The sequence below is a fragment of the Anabrus simplex genome, chromosome 8 (assembly GCF_040414725.1).
Source record: "Anabrus simplex isolate iqAnaSimp1 chromosome 8, ASM4041472v1, whole genome shotgun sequence".
Classification (NCBI taxonomy): Eukaryota; Metazoa; Arthropoda; class Insecta; order Orthoptera; family Tettigoniidae; genus Anabrus; species Anabrus simplex.
Genome location: NC_090272.1, coordinates 148,062,024 through 148,081,174, shown reverse-complemented (window position 1 = coordinate 148,081,174; position 19,151 = coordinate 148,062,024). Strand labels below are relative to the sequence as shown.

Sequence of the window (19,151 nt, the reverse complement as noted above, 5' to 3'; positions counted from 1 at the left end):
CCAAGGATGACTTTGAATAACGTCGAAACTTAAGTCCCCGAATTGCAGTAATTTGTGAGAAACTAAGCATCTAAAACTTATCACGAGAAATCACCACAAAATCTCTGCTACGATCATTAAATATTGCAAGAATATTTATTGTATGTATTTTATTGCTCTTAGGTATTCTAGACTGAAATTACAACACAAAACTATGGATTGTAATTATACCAGGATCACATTCCCCGGCTATTTCAACTCTGCGCTTCTCCACTATGGCCATCTGTAACAGAGATTAAGAACTCCTATGTCTTCGTAAACTTTTTTCTCCGATGGTTAGATGGTACTAGAATCTATTTTGTAGAGATCTCTGGTAGGCTAAATCCCAGTTAATCTGTTGAAAAATTGAATTTCTTATGGTTGGAAACCTTTTTATTGTTTCCTTTATATGCCGAAGTTTTCAACTTTACTCCTGGTTCCTCCTCTAATGTAATCTGCATATCACATGCCTATAATGAAGTTTTCCAACCAATTACAATTCAGGTTAGCGAATGAAAATTTAGCCTAGCAGCGCTCTGGATTCTAATATAGTCTAGAACTTTCCCCTGGGGATCTATTTAAGCTGAGCACATTAGGGCCGTCTCCCCTGGCCAGGGAGAGTGCGACACGCTCTAGGTGGCCCGCCCCACCCCTTCAGGGTGGGTAATGAAAACGTGGAAGGAAAAAAGGGGCCGTCTTGTCTGATATTGTTCCGGTGATGATGTGCGCGACTTGACGGAGGTTAGAGTGGGTAGGAGGCATGGAGCGGCCGGCTTGAAAAAGATCCATAGCTGACAGGTAATGGGAGAAAAACCTAAATATGTCATTGTGCCGGCGTGTGTTCTAAGGGGAACATTTCAGCGGTTTTCCTTAAAATATAATATGCAGCTTTTCATTTTTTGCTGTAATGTAGGACCTTCTGTTCAGTATTCGGACTCAATATATATTCCTTACCGGGAAAATGATGTAAGGGAGCACGAGTGGTTATATTCAGAACTCTACTTTTGTGCTAGGTGACAAAAATGTTTCAACCTCTACATTTAGAAATTAGTATCGGCCTTTAATGTGTTCCCCTTTTAGTCACTCTGTTTAGCATAGGAATAGCATCTGTGTCGTTGGGCCTTAATCCCACATAGGTTCTTGTCTTTTTCAGAATATTCTTCTAAGGAGTGCTGGTGTTTTGCCTCCTTGCCCTTTTCTTAACGGCCTGTATTAGTTCTAAGCTTTTCCTTCGTAAGATCTAGTTGGATGGGCAATATGCCCCTGTATATGAATTATGGTTTTGGGGGTAACCGTGTCCAAATTGAGGTTGCTTTTGTAACGGTTTAAATCCCGTTACAAGGTAATATCTGTATTTTATTATATTATTATTATTATTATTATTATTATTATATCATTATTATTATTATTATTATTATTATTATTTCCGTATTATTATTTTATCTGTGAGATTACTATTATTTTGTTATAATTATTATTCAATTCCATTATGCAATGCTTGTCGCTTGCGTATTTGTAATTGAGTGTATGCATATATACGTATATGTAGATTAACATTAAATACCTGTACAGTGAAAGTTTCGATGTATCAGATGTGGATGCGACTTTGTTATATCGTGCTATACTGCTGACATTTCTGCCAAGTCATCGCCACGTCATGGCTACGTCATCGTGAGCTTTTAGCAATGCGCTCAGAGACTCAGCCGCCCCAGGGGATTTCACCAGTACGCAACAGTTTGAGGCGTTGTGGGAGTATGTCATTGTTATTTCTGGAGATTACGTATCTGTGTCAACTAACGTCTATAAAAGGTGGCTACATCTTGTAGCGTCAGTCATTAGTTAAACGGAAGCTGAACAGTGAAGAAGTCAAATGGATAAGTGGTCAGTCATTATTCTACTGGAAGCAGAGACCACAGTTGGTCATTGTGTGAACGAGATGAAGAAGACTCAATCCATTAGTTGTTGGTCATTGAGAGAGTGAGGTCAAAGCTGGTCGGTCACCTAGTTGAAGATACGGACGCAAAGGCTTACCATGGAGTCACAGAGGGACACACTTGCATAGAAGTGATACCATACAGATATACCAAGAAATCATATGATTTGGAGAAGAAGCAGTCATATGGATACATCACCAAATTAGGCTTGACACATCTACAGTGAACACCAGATTTAAGGAATACGTCGTAATTACACTCAAAGTGTTGAAGGTACAGTCAAGTGAAACAGTGAGGGATATATTTTGTATAAATTGTTAAATGTCCGGTCAAGAAGAATTCAAATTCATGCCTAGTTTCTTTCAGTTGCAATGTCATAATTTCATATTCTCATCTGTTTTATCGCAACAAGACTCACTATTTTTTATATATTATTTAAAGAATATATTTTGTTCTATCAAACGAATTCATAGTTTTATTGCAATGACAGTAAAATATCTTAACCTCAAAATTAATGGGGAAACCGAACGCCAATCTCGTTTTCCCTGAACTTATATGGTATGTTGTCAAAAGTAAGCTCATTACCCCACACCCTAGAGATAGTCAAGATTCTCATTCTATTATTGCTGCACTGAGTGGTAGCTGGCGCCCTTCAAATAACGTATGTGTAAGTAAGCAGGTAAGAAGTAAGTGTGAGTCCAGGGTTCGACGATTGTGTATTTTATTTAATGAATGTTAATTTTCATAATTTTCATGTTAAATGCAGATATTCAGATTTTTCAAATTAAATGCAGATTTATATGTTTCAAAAGTTAGTCTGTTAGTTAGGAACTTCTCACTTTGTGGAAGAGTACTGCAAATGGTTGTGAAATTTTGTAAATGTTAAGCCCACTATAGGGCAAACTGTTTATGAACACTACGAAGTGGTGGCACTCAATTGCTTACCAGTGTGATTAAAATGGGTAGCAAGCGACATATCGCTTTATTTAGGCTAACCTCTATGTTATTAGAGCTTAGACTCTATAATTTTGTATCCGTTAGGAGCAATTATGCTCTTCGATATGTAGTTTAATAACTGGGGGTTTCTCCCCATTAGACTTGTAGGCTACCTGATTTAAGGACTTCTAAGTCCGCTCTATTGTGGGAGCTGACGAGCTCTGTGTTGTATATTATTATTGTCAAGGAATTTTTGAACTCATGTGTGTTTCTGATTCTTGTTAAATCGTTCATTTAATCTGTTTGGGGTTTAAGAGAGTAAAGAAATAACATTTCCAGTTTTTTGTTAGAGGGATTTTCACTGTAAGTGCTACCTTGTCCAGCCATTCACCCCAGGCGCTTCCTAACCTCTGTGGTCCACGATAAATCCCTGTAACAATAATTTTAAATAGTCCTCATCCACTCCTTCTCCTTTATGTAGGGCGAAATCTGATACGTTATACTCAGCATTGGTGAAATGTACGGTAGCCTCATGCCCTGTATTTCAAACCATACCATTTTAATCCTACATTCAAAATATCAGTTTGATTGTATCAACAACTCAACTGAACTTACAATCCACCATTTTCGACAAAACGCATCAAATCTTTTACGATGAACATACCTTTATTAAAAATGAAATATTCTCCCATTACACTGTTGTATATTTTATAAAATATATTTTACAAGAGATCTTTGACAAATTTCTTTGATAGTGGAACACCAGCCTGACTTAAAGGAAAAGGACCACTATGGAAACCTTCTCTTATGAATACTTTTTCAGCAGCATCGCCATTTTAAAAACTGTCGTAGTGCCTACGTTCTGGTTTACTTGTGCACTATGAACAATCGGATAAAACAGTTGTTTCTGACAGACTAGGAACCTTATTACTAATCCTCGTACAGATTTAGTCAATCACCTGAAATAAGTTTTTATTTGTTTATTGTGATGCTTGTGACTTGGATAAATAAATAAATAAATAAATAAATAAATAAATAAATAAATAAATAAATAAATAAATAAATAAATAAATAAATAAATAAATAAATAAATAAATAAATAAATAAATATCAACTTATTTCTTTGTAGGAATTTCTGCTCTTTTAGAAGAAAAATCCACAGCCTGTTTCCAGTCATTCGACCGGATCAGGAATGGAATAAATGAAGCCCCATCTAGCGACGAAGATAGGAATTGTGCCAGCTGTCGAAGTCTGTCGCACTCCTGTGAAGCAATGATTAATGACTGACAGATGAAATGAAATGATATTAGAGATCGTTGCTGGAATGGAAGATGACAGGAAAAAACCGGAGAGAAAAACCTGCCCCGCCTCCGCTTTGTCCAGCACAAATCTCACATAGAGTGACCAGGATTTGAACCACGGAACCCAGCGGTGAGAGTTCGGAGCGTTGCCGCCTGAGCCACGGAAGCTTTTCTTTAAGAAGAGATCGTCCAAAATTATCAATGGTAACTTCATCGACTCCATTGTACTCCGCTGACTCTCTAGTCGTGCCATTCGACCAGAGAAAGACAGTTTTACAATAAAATACTGCTAAATGCGATCTGTTGGCCAGAAGAGTGTAACTCAAGTGGGAGACTTGAATTCCTACAGGAAGAAGGAATCTACAACGTAGCAATGAAATTGAAAGAAAGCTGGCCATGGCCAGAAATTTCTTTATTATTGAGCAGCGAGTGGATTAGTTCTAAGGAGATAAGTTGTTTGATGGAAACTTGAGTACTTACCGGAAGTCCTTCTCGTAGCGAGTGATCTGGATATCGTCGGCTGTCTGTCCAACGTCTGAACTTTCACCCGACACTCCCTGTTTCTTGCTGCTCGCTGTATTTGATATGACCCTCCCTGCCATACCATGCTGCTCCTGAAGGGTAGCCAGTAGGTCACCATCTCGCGCGAAACTTGTAGCCTGCTGCAGAACACTCTGAAACAGAACACGAAGAAACTGAATATGAATGCTGGTGGCGTAAATGAGCAAGGGGCTATTGGGTTCTTAAAAACAGTCTGAGAGAATAGTGGCCGTTGTCTGAGGCGAAAGAGTTCAGTATATGACTACTTCAGTGTTCAATTTTAACGACATAAAACAAACAAACTCTATGCTACAACAGCCTTAACGGACCTTGGCATACGTCACATTCAACACTCTACACTTCTGCAATTCCAATTACACGCAGGTTCATATCATATGGTGCAAGTAGGGACAAGAGATCTCTGTAGGTCGACGCCCCGAACAAATAGCATTTTTAAAAAACCCACGCGTCTGGTGCTCGGTCCGAAGTCTTGCAGATTACGAGATATCATGTGGTCAGTGCGAAGAATCATTTTGGCCATTGTTCTTGGCTTTCTAAACGAAGATTTTTTCTAAATAACCGAATAAAAATAATTTTTTTGATGTCAAAATAAGTTGAAATACCGAAGAAGATCCATGGAGGTGCAGAAGGCAAGCGCTTCTGCTACCCTGAACCTCGAAGCCGGAGAGGTTAGCTCCTTACCTGGCAATCTCTGGCTCCAGCAACTAACCTGGGACTCATTTCTGATGAATGCAGGGCTATGTCCCATCCCAGAAGTCCCGCTTCTAAATGTTCAGCCTTTCTTCAACTTGTGTATATTTAGAGTATGACCAATTAGCTGTTGTGTCAAGCCTCCGTGGCTCAGACGGCAGCGCGCCGGTCTCTCACCGTTGGATACCGTGGTTCAAATCCCGGTCACTCCATGTGAGATTTGTGCTGGACAAAGCGGAGGCAGGACAGGTTTTTCTCGGGGTACTCCAGTTTTCCCTGTCATCTTTCATTTCAGCAACACTCTCCAACATCATTTCATTTCATCTCTCAGTCATTAACCATTGCCCCAGAGGAGTGCGACAGGCTTCGGCAGCCGGCACAATTCCTATCCTCGCCGCTAGACGGGGCTTCATTCATTCCATTCCTGACCCGGTCAAATAATTGGAAACAGGCTGTGGATTTTCATTTCAGCTGTTGCGTACCCTTCGTTGACGGGTTAGTTTTTGTAATTGCAGAAGTAATGCCATCTATCGAGTCCGACTCCTCGGCTGAATGGTCAGCGTACTGGTCTTCGGTTCAGAGGGCACTGGCTTCTATTTCTGGTCGGGGTGGTTAATTCCTCTAGCTCGGGGGCCGGGTGTTTTTGTTCGCATGAATACACATATTCATTTACATGCAACACAAACCACCACAATGATACGCAATAATGAATACAGCCCTTCACATAGTGTTGGCGTCATGAAATAAATCCGCCTATAAAAGTGGAATTAATCTTCATATAATCTCGACCCCAAGTAGTTGGGAAAAATAAGAAGATCTAACGAACTGAGATGAGAGGCAGCAGAGGAGACAAAGCACACCTGTAGATTACGAGGTGTCATGTGGTCATCACGATGAATCCTCTCGGCAGTTAATCTTTATTTTCTAGACCGGGGCCGGTATCTCACCGTCAGATAGCTCCTGAACTATAATCACGTAGGCTGATTGGACCTCATACCAGCCCTCAGATCCGGGTAAGAGGCAAGCACGCTGCCCCTACACCGCGAGGCTGGATTTCTACTTTCAACTCGCGCATTTAAATCGCCCATTGGCACTATCCTACCCTTGCAGTTGACTGACTACGATGTCACTCAGTGCTTAAAAAGACTCATCAGCTTCATCCTCATCTGTACTCTCACACGGTTAATACACAGTGACCATTCTCATCCTACTTCGTCCCACACATTCAAAGAAAATTGACACGTTACAAGTTGGGAGTTACACTGTAGAAATATGATGCATACAAACTACTATTTAAAACTTCTTAGTTGGGAATGACAGAATTACGTCTAAGAAAAGTAAAATTTCCGAGTAGAACATAACATATTTACATACTTCCACAAGTTTAAAGCTCGATTTTGCAATGCGTTGTAATAATATGTGACTTTCCCTGTTCATTTAGTTTAATTATTTATTTTTGTCAGAATCCTTGGCTGAATGGTCAGCGTTGAGGCCTTCAGTTCAGAACGTCCCTGATTCGATTCCCCGCCGGATCGGGGATTTTAATCGCATCTAATTAATTCTTGTGTCTCGGGGACTGGGTGTTTGTGTTTGCTTCAACACGTTTCTCTTCATATTCACACAACTCACTACACTTCCAAACACCACAGAAACATGCACCTAGACCTCGGGTTTTTAGGTACTTAAATGCCATTTTAGCTGTCTAAAATAGACTTTGAAATAGGTTCTAAAACAAGTGTAGGTAGATTCAATTTTAGGTATTTTAATAGCTATCGATTAAAATACCATGTTTATTTTGCTAAATTGATAACTCTTTAGGGAGAAATATAAAACAAGCTTCACTCACCTCTTTGCTGCAAACGTCACAGAACATAATTTTACCATCTGATGTGAAATAGGGAAACTCCTGTAACCACTTTTTAATGAAAGACGACTTGGAACCTGACATTTTCGGCATAATTCACTGGAGTGTATCAGTGTGCTACTGTACTACACTCAGCTTCAAGGCCGTCTTGCTAGGTGCGCTGGCAATCAATGTCTTGCGATATCTCGCAAAGTGGCACGCGTTCTCTATAATGTATTCGGTGCTACTCAAATGAACGTTCACCTTCACGGCCTGTGACGTAACTATAACGTTACTATCGCTGAAGCACGCACACTGATCACTCTCCCGCTCACTTGTATGCGGTACGAAAAGCACAACGTGAATATCTCTGATCTAGATCATCGGACCCTTTAGTTCCACTGCGCCGGGTTGAGTAGCACAATCTTAGAATGCTGGTCTTCTGAGTCCAAGTTGGTAGTTTCGATCCCGGCTCAGTCCGGTGCTATGTGAAGGTGCTCAAATACGCCAGCCTTGTGTCAGTAGATTTACTGCAGCGCCTCTCAGAGTGCATGCACTGTGCACGGTGCAAAAGACGACTTCGCTTGGTTGACCAGAGTGCAGACAACCCACGCCTCGATTTGGAGCAATAGCGCTATCTTTCTCTTTCCCCGCGCCTGTCTCGCTCGCTCCGTCTGTCTCCCTCTTTCTCACTTGGTCCGTAGAGCTCCACATCCGAGTCGAGTTGAGCCGAGTTGAGCCGAGCTTAGCCGAGTAGCCCAGAGACGAAGCGTTCGTCCGAGACGAACCGAGCGGGACCGATGCACAGTGCACGGAGCTCTTGCGCCTCGATTTGCACGCGTGAGATTTTGGGCGTTTGAGAGGCCCTGATTTACTGGCACGCGAAAGAACTCCTGTGACACAAAATTCTGCCACCTCAGTGTCTTCGAAAACCGTAAATGTAGTTACTGGTACGTAAAAGCAAATTACTTTGTTATTATTCCAATAAAATATATCAGAAAGGAAGTAGATTTCTCTTTGTCTTTCTTTGTTCTATCTATTACTATACTCAACACATTACCTTGTAATCTTCTAATTTTCAGTGTGAAGTTAGAAAAGGTGTGATTTACTGTTATGTGCCTGCTCGTCTTGACTAGAAAAATCTAACCAAATGACGATGAACTGCTACTTTAAATCTATGATCACCGGGCGAATTGGCCGTGCGGTTAGGGGCGCGCAGGTGTGAGCTTGTATCCGGGAGATGGTGGGTTCGAACCCCACTGTCCGCAGCCCTGAAGATGGCTTTTCGTAGTTTCCCATTTTCACACAGGGCAGATGCTGGGACTGTACCTTAATTAAGGCCACGGCTCTTCCTTGACGGTCGTAGACCTTTCCTATGCCATCGTCGCCAAAAGGCCAATCTGTGTCGGGCCGACGTAAAGCAAATAGTAAAAAATAAAAAATAAAAAATGAAATAAATCCTAAGAATGGACCCGAAAAGGATAACTAAAAATATATTCGACTATTTCCGCAATAAGAAAACCAAGCTGAACTCGTTTAAGGACACTGAAAAGGACCTACGAGAGTTCTAAATTACAGAAGACATGCTTGTAGATGGATCCGCGAAGGAAATAATCAAAGATAAAATAAATAGTTTCCAGGATAGGGTGAAGCCCACACGACTATACAGAATTTCTGAAGAAGAGTGGAAGGCAAGATCTGAAAGTGTGTAAACGTACTGGGAGGACAGAAAAACACGACTCTCTAACCACAGATTGATCTAGTGTAGCCCAAAGTGGCTGGAACGGACAAGAATAAAAATAAGAAGAGATTAAATATGAATCTATGATTTTGTCTAAGAGTTGCTAAAAGCTTCAATACTGCCCGTAACGTGCACTGTTCTTATAATAAACGAAGGTCTAACATCCGATATACGAGTGCAAGAGTATTAGATAATCACAATTTTGTTAATTATCTACGATTACTCTGTGGTCGCCGGTCCCATATGAACTGTGGAGCTTGCGTGGCCGGCGACTCGCCCTTTTGTAAACTTATTCTCGTAATTATTCTCTCTAGTAAAATAAACTCGCCTTCAACTCATCCCACTCCCTTCGGGACTGCCATTGGATTAAAGGGGATCACTCACATCTGGGCTCCTATGGAGCCATTCGAGTGTTATTATCCATCTTGAGATATTTCTAGATAATAGAACTCAGAGAATTAGAGTAGGTGAAGCATTATCTGATCCTGTAACCTTTAAGAGCGGAATTCGTCAAGGCAGTATTACTAGTAAGTAAGCAACCTTTATCTTTCTCCCGACCTTACAGTTTTCCAACCTAATCGATCTCAACGGAGAAAAATAGAAACCAACAATAGAAAAAAACAAGCAAAACTAGGAAAAATTACAAGCAAAAATAATCGAACCAAGACAATATCAGAAAATACACTATAAAGATACAATAATACTCCACGCTAGTGGACAAAACAAAATACTGGCAGCGCGGCAAACTATACTGAATAGCGAAATTTAACGCTCTACCTGTGTTCTGATAATCCACTACCTGGTTCGTTCTCCTCTTAACACAACTGAGAATTAGCCTTTGATGATGATGATGATGATGATGATGATGCTTCTTGTTTGAAGGAGCCTAACATAAAGGTCATCGGCCCCTAATGGCACGAAATGAGACGAAATGCAAGGACAATTAAAAATCCAGAATCCTCCACTGACCCGAATTCAAAACGTGAGGACAAAGAATGAATGGATGGATGGATGGATGGATGGATGGATGGATGGATGGATGGATGGATGGATGGATGGATGGATGGATGGATGGATGGATGGATGGATGGATGGATGGGTATGAAGTTAAAACAATCAGTGGATCCGAACCGCAATGCCCCACATTTCCATCAACTAGCGTTAAACAATAGTATTACTGACCAAGGGACTGCTTCTAAAGCACAATACTGAATGGATGATGCTTGTAGTCTAAAGGGGTCCAAAATCCAGGTCATCGGCCCCTCATAATGGTACTTATCGGTAGGGAAGTAGAACCATGGTATTTGTAATGTTGCGGTACTAATCAAAAGTAGGGTAGACTCGCGGTATTCCACATATTATGGTACTACTCACAGGTACTGTAATGCGCACATGTAACACATACCTATGGTGTTTCGCACACTGTGTCGTTATTTACAGGCAACGCAAACCTATACAGGCAACGCAAACCTATGGTGTTCTTCACATAAGTGGACTAACCGCAGGGACTCGCAATATCCCGTGTGTTCCTCACATAGTGGGTGCTAATCATAGGCAAGGCAGAACCATGCTGTCGCTCATATAGGGGTACGAATCACAGATACTGTAAAATGCATCCTGAGCCACTCACTGTCGCTACTGATCACAAACCTATTGTGTACCTACCATAGTGGTACTACTTGCAAGTAAAAGTGACCCATGGTGTTCCCGGCGTGGTGGTATTAATTACAAGTAGTATCATGGTTCTAATTTGAACATCCCTTCGTCGCCCCTGTTAGTCGCCTCTTACGACAGGCAGGGGTTACCGTGGGTGTATTCTTCATCTGTGTCCCCCACCCACAACGGGCAGAATTAGTCTTTAAGGCGGCTGCACACATACTTCTAATTCTGATCAAAAACCTACATAAATTACCAGCACACTTCCACTCAGATACAAACCACCTCAAAAGCGTATCTCCATTGCACGGAAGAGCAATCCACTTCAACTGATGTTCATTAAACACCCGCCTCTCTTCAATCGTTTCTTTACATACTGTCAGCAAATGGAAGTTCTTTCTCTCATCACCACATAATACACACAGCGTATTTACTTTTAACTTCGTCCAACCTTTATTCATACTGTATATAAACCTAAACCCACCAAATTAAACCTCTTTTCACCGTCCTATTTACATTTTCCACTATCAAATTCACCAACTGATTAACCCTCAGAAACATCTTTAGGGTAGCCCTCTTCCTACATTCTTCTACCAGCTCTTGTTCAGCAATATCGCTCGCCCTCTTAATCACGTGTTTCCAATACGTACCCCTACTCCACCCACATTCAATATTATAAAACTCACCTAACCCCAGTCTACCTAGGGCATTCTTTACCTTGTCCACCCAGTAATCCCCATAATTGCACTTAATTTGATACTGGTAAGCCGACTGCAGAATTAGCCGTCCTTCACCTTCTCTCAATCTGCACCAGTAACCAATCAATCTTGATATGCTCTTTACACGACAGCCTGACTTCTGCAGTCGTGGTACACAATGGCAACCCCATAAAAATCTTTCGGAACTTACTCTCTACCTGCTCTAGAGCCCCACACTCCTTCTCAACGCCCCAAACTTCAGAAGCATACACCATTTTACTCTTCACCACCGCATTAAACACCATGCTTTGTATATCATAGCTTACCCCCGAAATTTATTATCCAACTAGCTGTAGTACCCGGCGTTGCCCGGATAGTTTTTGAATGTTTACCTTTAATATTTGTATTACCAGTTAGTTGAGTGTGAAGTGAATGCTTATAGAATTCTTTGTGAGATGTTGATTTTACGACTTATCATGTAGTTTTATAGTTATTTAGATGTATCTGATTTCAAGTTTTAGATTATTTAATTTTTGAGTAGACACTAATCTCGGTCATTTTATACTATTTACTTTTAAGCCCTTCTCAGCTCCTGCCTCGATGGAGGCTGAACGTGGACTTAAACGCTATCCACAGCGTCACAGTTCGTATCAGCGACACATAAACAATGGATTTCGACATTAATATTGGTTATTTTCCTTATTTTTGCAAGTCAGCCCCTCTCATTCTCCAACACCAGCGGGGGCTAAGTGTATCTGACCCCCACAGTAATGTTTTCTATATAGTAAGTCATGTGTATACCAAGTCTGATTGAGAGATATGCTAAAACATACACACATCCTTAAACTCTGTCCGTTTGGACGTTTTCAATTTTTTGCCAGTTCTCATCCGCCTGCCGAGTAGGACTGAGCTTTATCTTAAACGGCATCCAGAGTGTTACAGTTCATCTCAGCGACCCCGAAAACTATGGATTAGACACAAATTTCGGTCATTTTCGGTTAATATTTACATTTCGCCCCTACTTTAGAGGCTAGGAGTCTCTTACCCCTAGCGTATATTTCTCCAGACAGTAGGTCCAGTATACACACATGCGTCCATTCTCTCGGTCATTTTCGAATTTTTTTTTCACTTTTTCTCACCGCTATGCGAAAGGAGGCAGAAATTTCACTTCTAACAAAATTGGAGCGTTACTATTCATCTCAGCGACCCCGAAAAGAATGGATTCGACACTATTTTCGGTTATTTCTACATCTCATCCCGTCGTAGGTGTGCTAGGGTTGTCATACCTCCACGCACTTTGTCTCCTGATAATAAGTCATAAGTGTCCAAGTTTGTTTGAAATTGTTCCCGTAGTCCCGAAACGTATGGGTTCAACACTTAATATCGGTCATTTTCAGTCTTAATTACATTTCGTACCCTTATCTAAGGCTTCAAGGGGTGTCTTTCCCCCTTAGTATTTTTTTCAGGTAGTAGGTAATATTTGTATTAAGTTCTGCTGACAGTTATACTGGAACGTACAAAAAACATCCCTAATCTCGGTCATTTGGATATTTTCTGTTCTTGACTCCTTCTCACCCGCCTGGCAATTGGGGATCAACTTGGACTTAAACGACAACCGGAGTGTCACTCCTCATTTAAGCGACACCTAAAACCATGGATGTGACATTATTTTCGATTATTTTATATCTAACTCCCTTCCTAACCACTCACCACAAAAGGGGCCTTAATTTGGACTTTAAATGTCCAGAGTGCCACTATTCACCTCAGCGACCCTAAAAACTGTGGATTCGACACTAATTACGATTATTTTTATATATAACTCCCCCTTTCCCCCCACCCTAAAGGGGGCTGAACTTGAAATTAAGAATTTCCCGGGATGTCACTGTTCATCTAAGCGACCCCGAAAAGTATGGATTCGACACTATTTTCGTTTATTTTTATATATGACCCCCCCTTGCCCCCCGCCCCTAATGGTTCCTGGGGTGTCTTATCCCCACGTGGTTTGTCTCCTGATACTAAAAATCCGGAGTTTCGCTATTCACTTTGGCGACCCCGAAAACTACGTATTCGACACAATTTTCGATTACATGTATATATCACTTCCCCCTCGCCCGCACGCCAAAGGGTCTGAACTTGGACTTAAAAAAAATTGGAGTGTCACTATTCATCTCAGCAACCCCAAAAAGTATGTATTCTACACTACTTTGATGATTTTCATATCTCAAGCCCCCCGCCCCCCACCCCTAATGGTTCCTGGGGTGTCTTATTCCCAAGTGGTTTGTCTCCCGATATTAAAATTCCAGAGTGTTACTATTCACCTCGGCGACCCCGAAAACTGTATATTTGACACTAAATACTATTATTTTTTATTTCTCACCCCCTTGCTCCCCGCCCCAAAGGGGGATGAACTTGGACTAAAAAAATCCCGGGGTGTCACTATTCATCTAACCGACCCCAAAAGTATGCATTCGACACTACTTTCGATGATTTTTATATCTCACCCCTTCGCCCCCCGCCCCTATGGGTTCCTGGGGTGCCCTAACCCAAGTGGTTTGTCTCCTGATAGTAAAAATCCGGAGTGTCAGTATTCATCTCAGCGACCCCGAAGAGTACTCGACATTCTTTTCGATTATTTTTATACATCACTCCCCCCTTGTCCCCCACCCTAAAGGGGGGTGAACTTGGAATTTAAAAAATCCCGGGATGTCACTATTCACCTAAGCGACCACGAAAAGTATGGACTCGACACTATTTTCGATTATGTGTATATATCACTCCCCCCTCGCCCCAACCCGAAAGGGGGCTGAACTTGGACTTTTAAAAAATTCGGAGTGTAACTATTCATCTCAGCGACCCCGAAAAGTATGGATTCGACACTATTTTCGTTTATTTTTATATATGACCCCCCTCGCCCCCCGCCGCTAAGGGTTCCTGGGGTGTCTTACCCCCACGTGATTTGTCTCCTGATACCAAAAATCCGGAGTGTCGCTATTCACTTTGGCGACCCCGAAAACTATGTATTTGACACTATTTTCGATTATTTGTATATATCACTCCCCCCCTCGTCCCCACCCCAAAGGGGGCAGAACTTGGACTTTTAAAAATATCGGAGTGTCACTATTCATCTCAGCGACCCCGAAAAGTGTGGATTCGACACTATTTTCGTTTATTTTTATTTATGACCCCCCTCGCCCCCCGCCCCTAAGGGTTCCTGGCGTGTCTTACCCCCACGTGGTTTGTCGCCTGATACTGAAAATCCGGAGTGTCGCTTTTCACTTTGGCGTCCCCGAAAACTATGTATTCGACATTATTTTCGATTATTTGTATATATCACTCCCCCCTCGCCCCCACCCCAAAGGGGGGCTGAACTTGGACTTAAAAAAAATTGGAGTGTCACTATTCATCTCAGCGACCCCGAAAAGTATGGATTCGACACTATTTTCATTTATTTTTATATATGACCCCCCTCGCCCCCCCTGCACCAGGGGTGTTTGGGATGTCTTACCCCCACGCGGTTTGTCTCTTGATACCAAGTCATAAGTGTATCAAATTTGGTTGAAATCGCTCCAATGGTTTGGGAGGAGATGTGGTACAAACCCACCCACCCACCCACCCACATACATACAATGACTTTTATATATATATATATAGATATCTAGTTGCTGAAAGTACCGCTTGGCCTTTCCACTTGGCTCGCCTAATCTGATCCACCCAGCTACCATTTCTACTTATCATCACTCCTCAGACACTCCATCTTTTCCACCACCTCTGTCTCTTCCCCATTTATTGCCCGCTATTTCCCGGTTTCCTTTCTGTTCCCTTCCCTACATACCATCACCTTAATCTTTTTTACAGTTGATCTTCAATGACCATTTATTCTCAAAACTCAAAAACCTCGTTCAAGCTTTTTTGTAGGCCCCCAGCTCTCAACGTCAGCAATAATACATCATCCACAAAAATCAACCCCGGAATGTCTTGTATGCCTAGTACCGGATAAGCCCACTTTTTCTCTGCATGACCGCCTAGTAAGTCGTTAATAAACTATAAGGGAAAAAATTGGCGACTATTTACACCTTTGTTTCAGCCCAAATTTCGATTCAATCAATCCACTAACCACCCCTTCCTCCATCTTAATGCTACAACAGACTTTTTCATATATGCTTCTGATCGCTCTTCTCATCTTCTCCCCCCCCCCTACCCCCCCCCAGTCTTTCAAACAAGGCCTCCCTGCTCACTGCATCGAACGCTCAAGGCAGTATTCTTGGACCTTTATGTTTCCTTATACATATATAAATGATATGGGTAAAGAACTTGAATCAAAGGTAAGGCGTTTTGCGGATGATGCTATGCTGTATGGAATAAATAAGTTACAAGATTATGAGCAACTGCAAAAATACCTCGACAATGTTGTGAGATGGGCAACAGGCTATGGTACGATGATAAAAGGGGTTAAAAGTAAGGTTGTGAGTTTCGATAATAGGGAAAGTCCTTTCACTTTTAATTACTGCGTTGATGGGGTGAAAGTTACGTATGTAAGTACGTAGGTATTAGTATAAGGAATGATATTCATTGACATAATCACATAAACGGTATTGTGAATAAAGGGTAAAGATCTCTGCACATGGTTGTGAGGGTATATTGCGGCTGTAGTAAGAATGTAAAGGAGAGAGTATGTAAGTCTCTAGTAAGACCCCACCCAGAGTATGGTTCCAGTGTTTGGAACTCTCACCAGGATTACTTGATTCGAGAACTGGAAAAAATTCAAACGAAAGCAGCTCGATTTTTTCTGGCGATTTCCGACAAAAGAATAGCGTTACGAAAATGTTGCAAAGGTTGGGCTGGGAAGACTTGGGAGAAAGGAGACGAGCTGCTCCACTAAGTGGTATGTTAAGAGCTTTCAGTGGAGAGATGACGTGGAATGACATTAGTAGACGAATAAGTTTGAGTGATGTTTTTAGAAGTAGGAAAGATCAAAATATAAATATAAAGTTTGAATTCAAGAGGAATTGGGGCAAATCCTCATGAGGAAGAGGAGTTAGGCATTGGAATAATTTACCAATAAATTTCAATAAATTTCCAAATTCTTTGCAATTATTTAAGAAAAGACAAGGCAAACAACAGATAGGGAATCTGTCAACTGGGCGACTGCCCTAAATGTAGATCAGTGGGGATTGATTGACTGAAATTAACCACATTCCTATTGTAGTGGGTTTGAGGGGAAACAATAATGGAAGGGGAGAAGATGAAATGTCTCCACCCTTCAAAAATAGAGTATCAGGTAAACCAGTGGGATCACAAGGCCGGGCTTTGTGGCTCAGACGGTAGAACACTCGCCGTCTGAGTCAAAGTTGGCACGTTCGATCCCGGCTCAGTTCGGCGGTATTTCAAGGTGTTCAAATACGCAAGCTCTCTTGCCTGTACTTTGGGACTTATTTCCGGTAGTCAGCGTCATTAAAAACCATAAAAGTAATTAGTGGGACGTAAAACCAATAACATTACTGGGTCACAGGGGATGGGATGTACCCTCCATGGGCTCGTGGGAGTGTTCAAAAATTCATAGCATATCGTGAATGTAATCTTTATTATTGGGAACGATTTTACTGTTCTTCTCGGATTTTCAGTACAGTGAACGCTGACTGAAAATTCAGCGTTTCCTGTTCGGAACTATACTCTCACAACGAATCAGGTAACTAAATCACAGTAACTCATTAAACAACTCCATGACTGTCAGAGGCTAATTAACAAGTGATACAATTTCGGAATCGGGTGACTCGACTATGCTCTGCGGCATGTACGGACAAATGCAAAGAAAATGTAACATACTATGATCCCAGTGAGTTGACCACGCGGTACGTGTTGTGTAGCTCTAAACTTATATTCAAGAGACTGTGGCTTCGAACTCCACCGCCAGCAGCTCTGAATATAGTTTCCCGTGGTTTTCCCACACCAGGCAAATGTCAGGGTTGTACTTCAGTTAACACAACCCGGCCTACAGTAAGTGCGATCATAGCGTACAGTGTTAGAAGTTACATTCCCGTCGCAGTGTGAGCACAGACCACAACTAGGCTTTGACAGGATATTTAAAATAGTTACATTAAAAAACCCGGTAATTATCTACATATAGCATACAACGAACTTCTCCTAAATCTTGAAATAGAAAGCTTGGAAATGAGGGGACAAAAGGTTGATATGAAGTTTCTGTATAAAACTGTAAATTCTATCATTGACAACCCTGACTTTTAATGCCTCTTGAGCTTTCATATGCCCCACTTTCATGCCAGGATAAATGTAACGTTTCCGAATAAAACTGTCAGAACAACCGCTCGCAAAAATTCCCCACTCTACAGGTTATGCAATGTCTACAACAGTGCAGTTCAGAAAATTAATTCTTTAGACTTCTGTGTGCCTCTAGATCTGTTTCTACAACAATTAACCAATTCCGTGAAAACTCTCTATATAACATGTCATACTGATTTGAACCACAAAATATACTTCAAACCTATATTAAGCCCTATCTCATGATTATAATCATAAATGTTAGAACTAGAAGAAAATTATAGTTTAGATATGAAATTACGTTTTTTAATTTCATATTTTATTCTTTCTTGTAGAGATTAAGTTAGATTAGATATGAAACATTGTTTCTCTCTCATCGTAAATATAATATTAGAATAATTCAGATAATAGACTAGTTTAGATACGAAATTATGTTTTTCATCTACTAGTTTCTTGTGTGCCTCCGTGGTTCAGACGGTAGCACGTCGACCTCTCACCGCTGAGTTCCGTGGTTCAAATCCCTGTCTCTCAACGCGAGACTTGTGTTGAACAAATCGGAGAGAGGTCAGGTTTGTTTCATGGCTCTCCAGTTTTCCCTGTCATCTTTCATTCTAGCAACACTCTCCAATATAATTTCATTTCATTCTTCAGTCATTAATCATTGCCCCAGGAGAGTGCGACAGGCTTCGGTAGCCGGCACAATTCTCATCCTCGCCGCTAGATGGGGCTTCATTCATTCCATTCCTGACCTGGTCAAACGACTGGAAACAGGCTGAGGTTTTTCATTTTCATCTACTTGTTTCTTGTAAGGATTAGATATGAAATATGGTTTCCTTCTCATTGTAAATATACTATTAGAACAGTTTCGATATTAGTCTATTAGACTGTTTTGAAAGATTGACAAATAAACAAATGTAAACAATTACCGCTGCAATTTGGATTAGAAATCCTGTAGTGCGCAGTAAATAAATAAATAAATAAATAAATAAAATAAATAAATAAATAAATAAATAAATAAATAAATAAATAAATAGATAAATAAATAAATAAATAAATAAATAAATAAATAAATATTAAAAATTGGGAACGAGCTATGCGCACCATTATTGTATTGTAGGCCAGACGCGAGTGTAATTTTGAACATTTAGATCCTTACCGATAAGTAAATATTTATTGTATTGCTCATAGTGTTTGTCATTAAAATAACATATCGTCGCTGCCAGGACAAAACCTCCTATGTGAAATATTTTAGCTTAGAACTTTGACCGGTAAGGTTCTGTCATCTAAGGTGCAATATTGTGTGAATGTTGTCAAGGCATTCTCGCTCTTCAAAATGTATGTGCTGCGGGTCAGTATATCTCCAAAAATATTATCACATAGGAGGTTTTGTCCCGGCAACGACGATATTCTGTCCCATAAACCTGTAAGTTGTTTCTACAACACAAAGATATATAATCCCATCGGCTGGCAGTTTTTTAAATAACATGGTCATTATTC

The 19,151-nt window shown here is 40.9% G+C and overlaps 1 protein-coding gene across 1 annotated transcript in view; it reads right to left on the bottom strand.

Annotated features, from left to right (window-relative positions):
* LOC136878905 (cGMP-dependent protein kinase, isozyme 1) overlaps positions 1–19,151 on the bottom strand; it is a 759,217-nt gene that overhangs the window by 123,667 nt on the left and 616,399 nt on the right. The window contains exon 4 of the mRNA XM_067152503.2: positions 4,670–4,863. Within this exon, the coding sequence (XP_067008604.2) occupies positions 4,670–4,863 (194 nt within the window). The remainder of the gene's footprint in view (positions 1–4,669; positions 4,864–19,151) is intronic.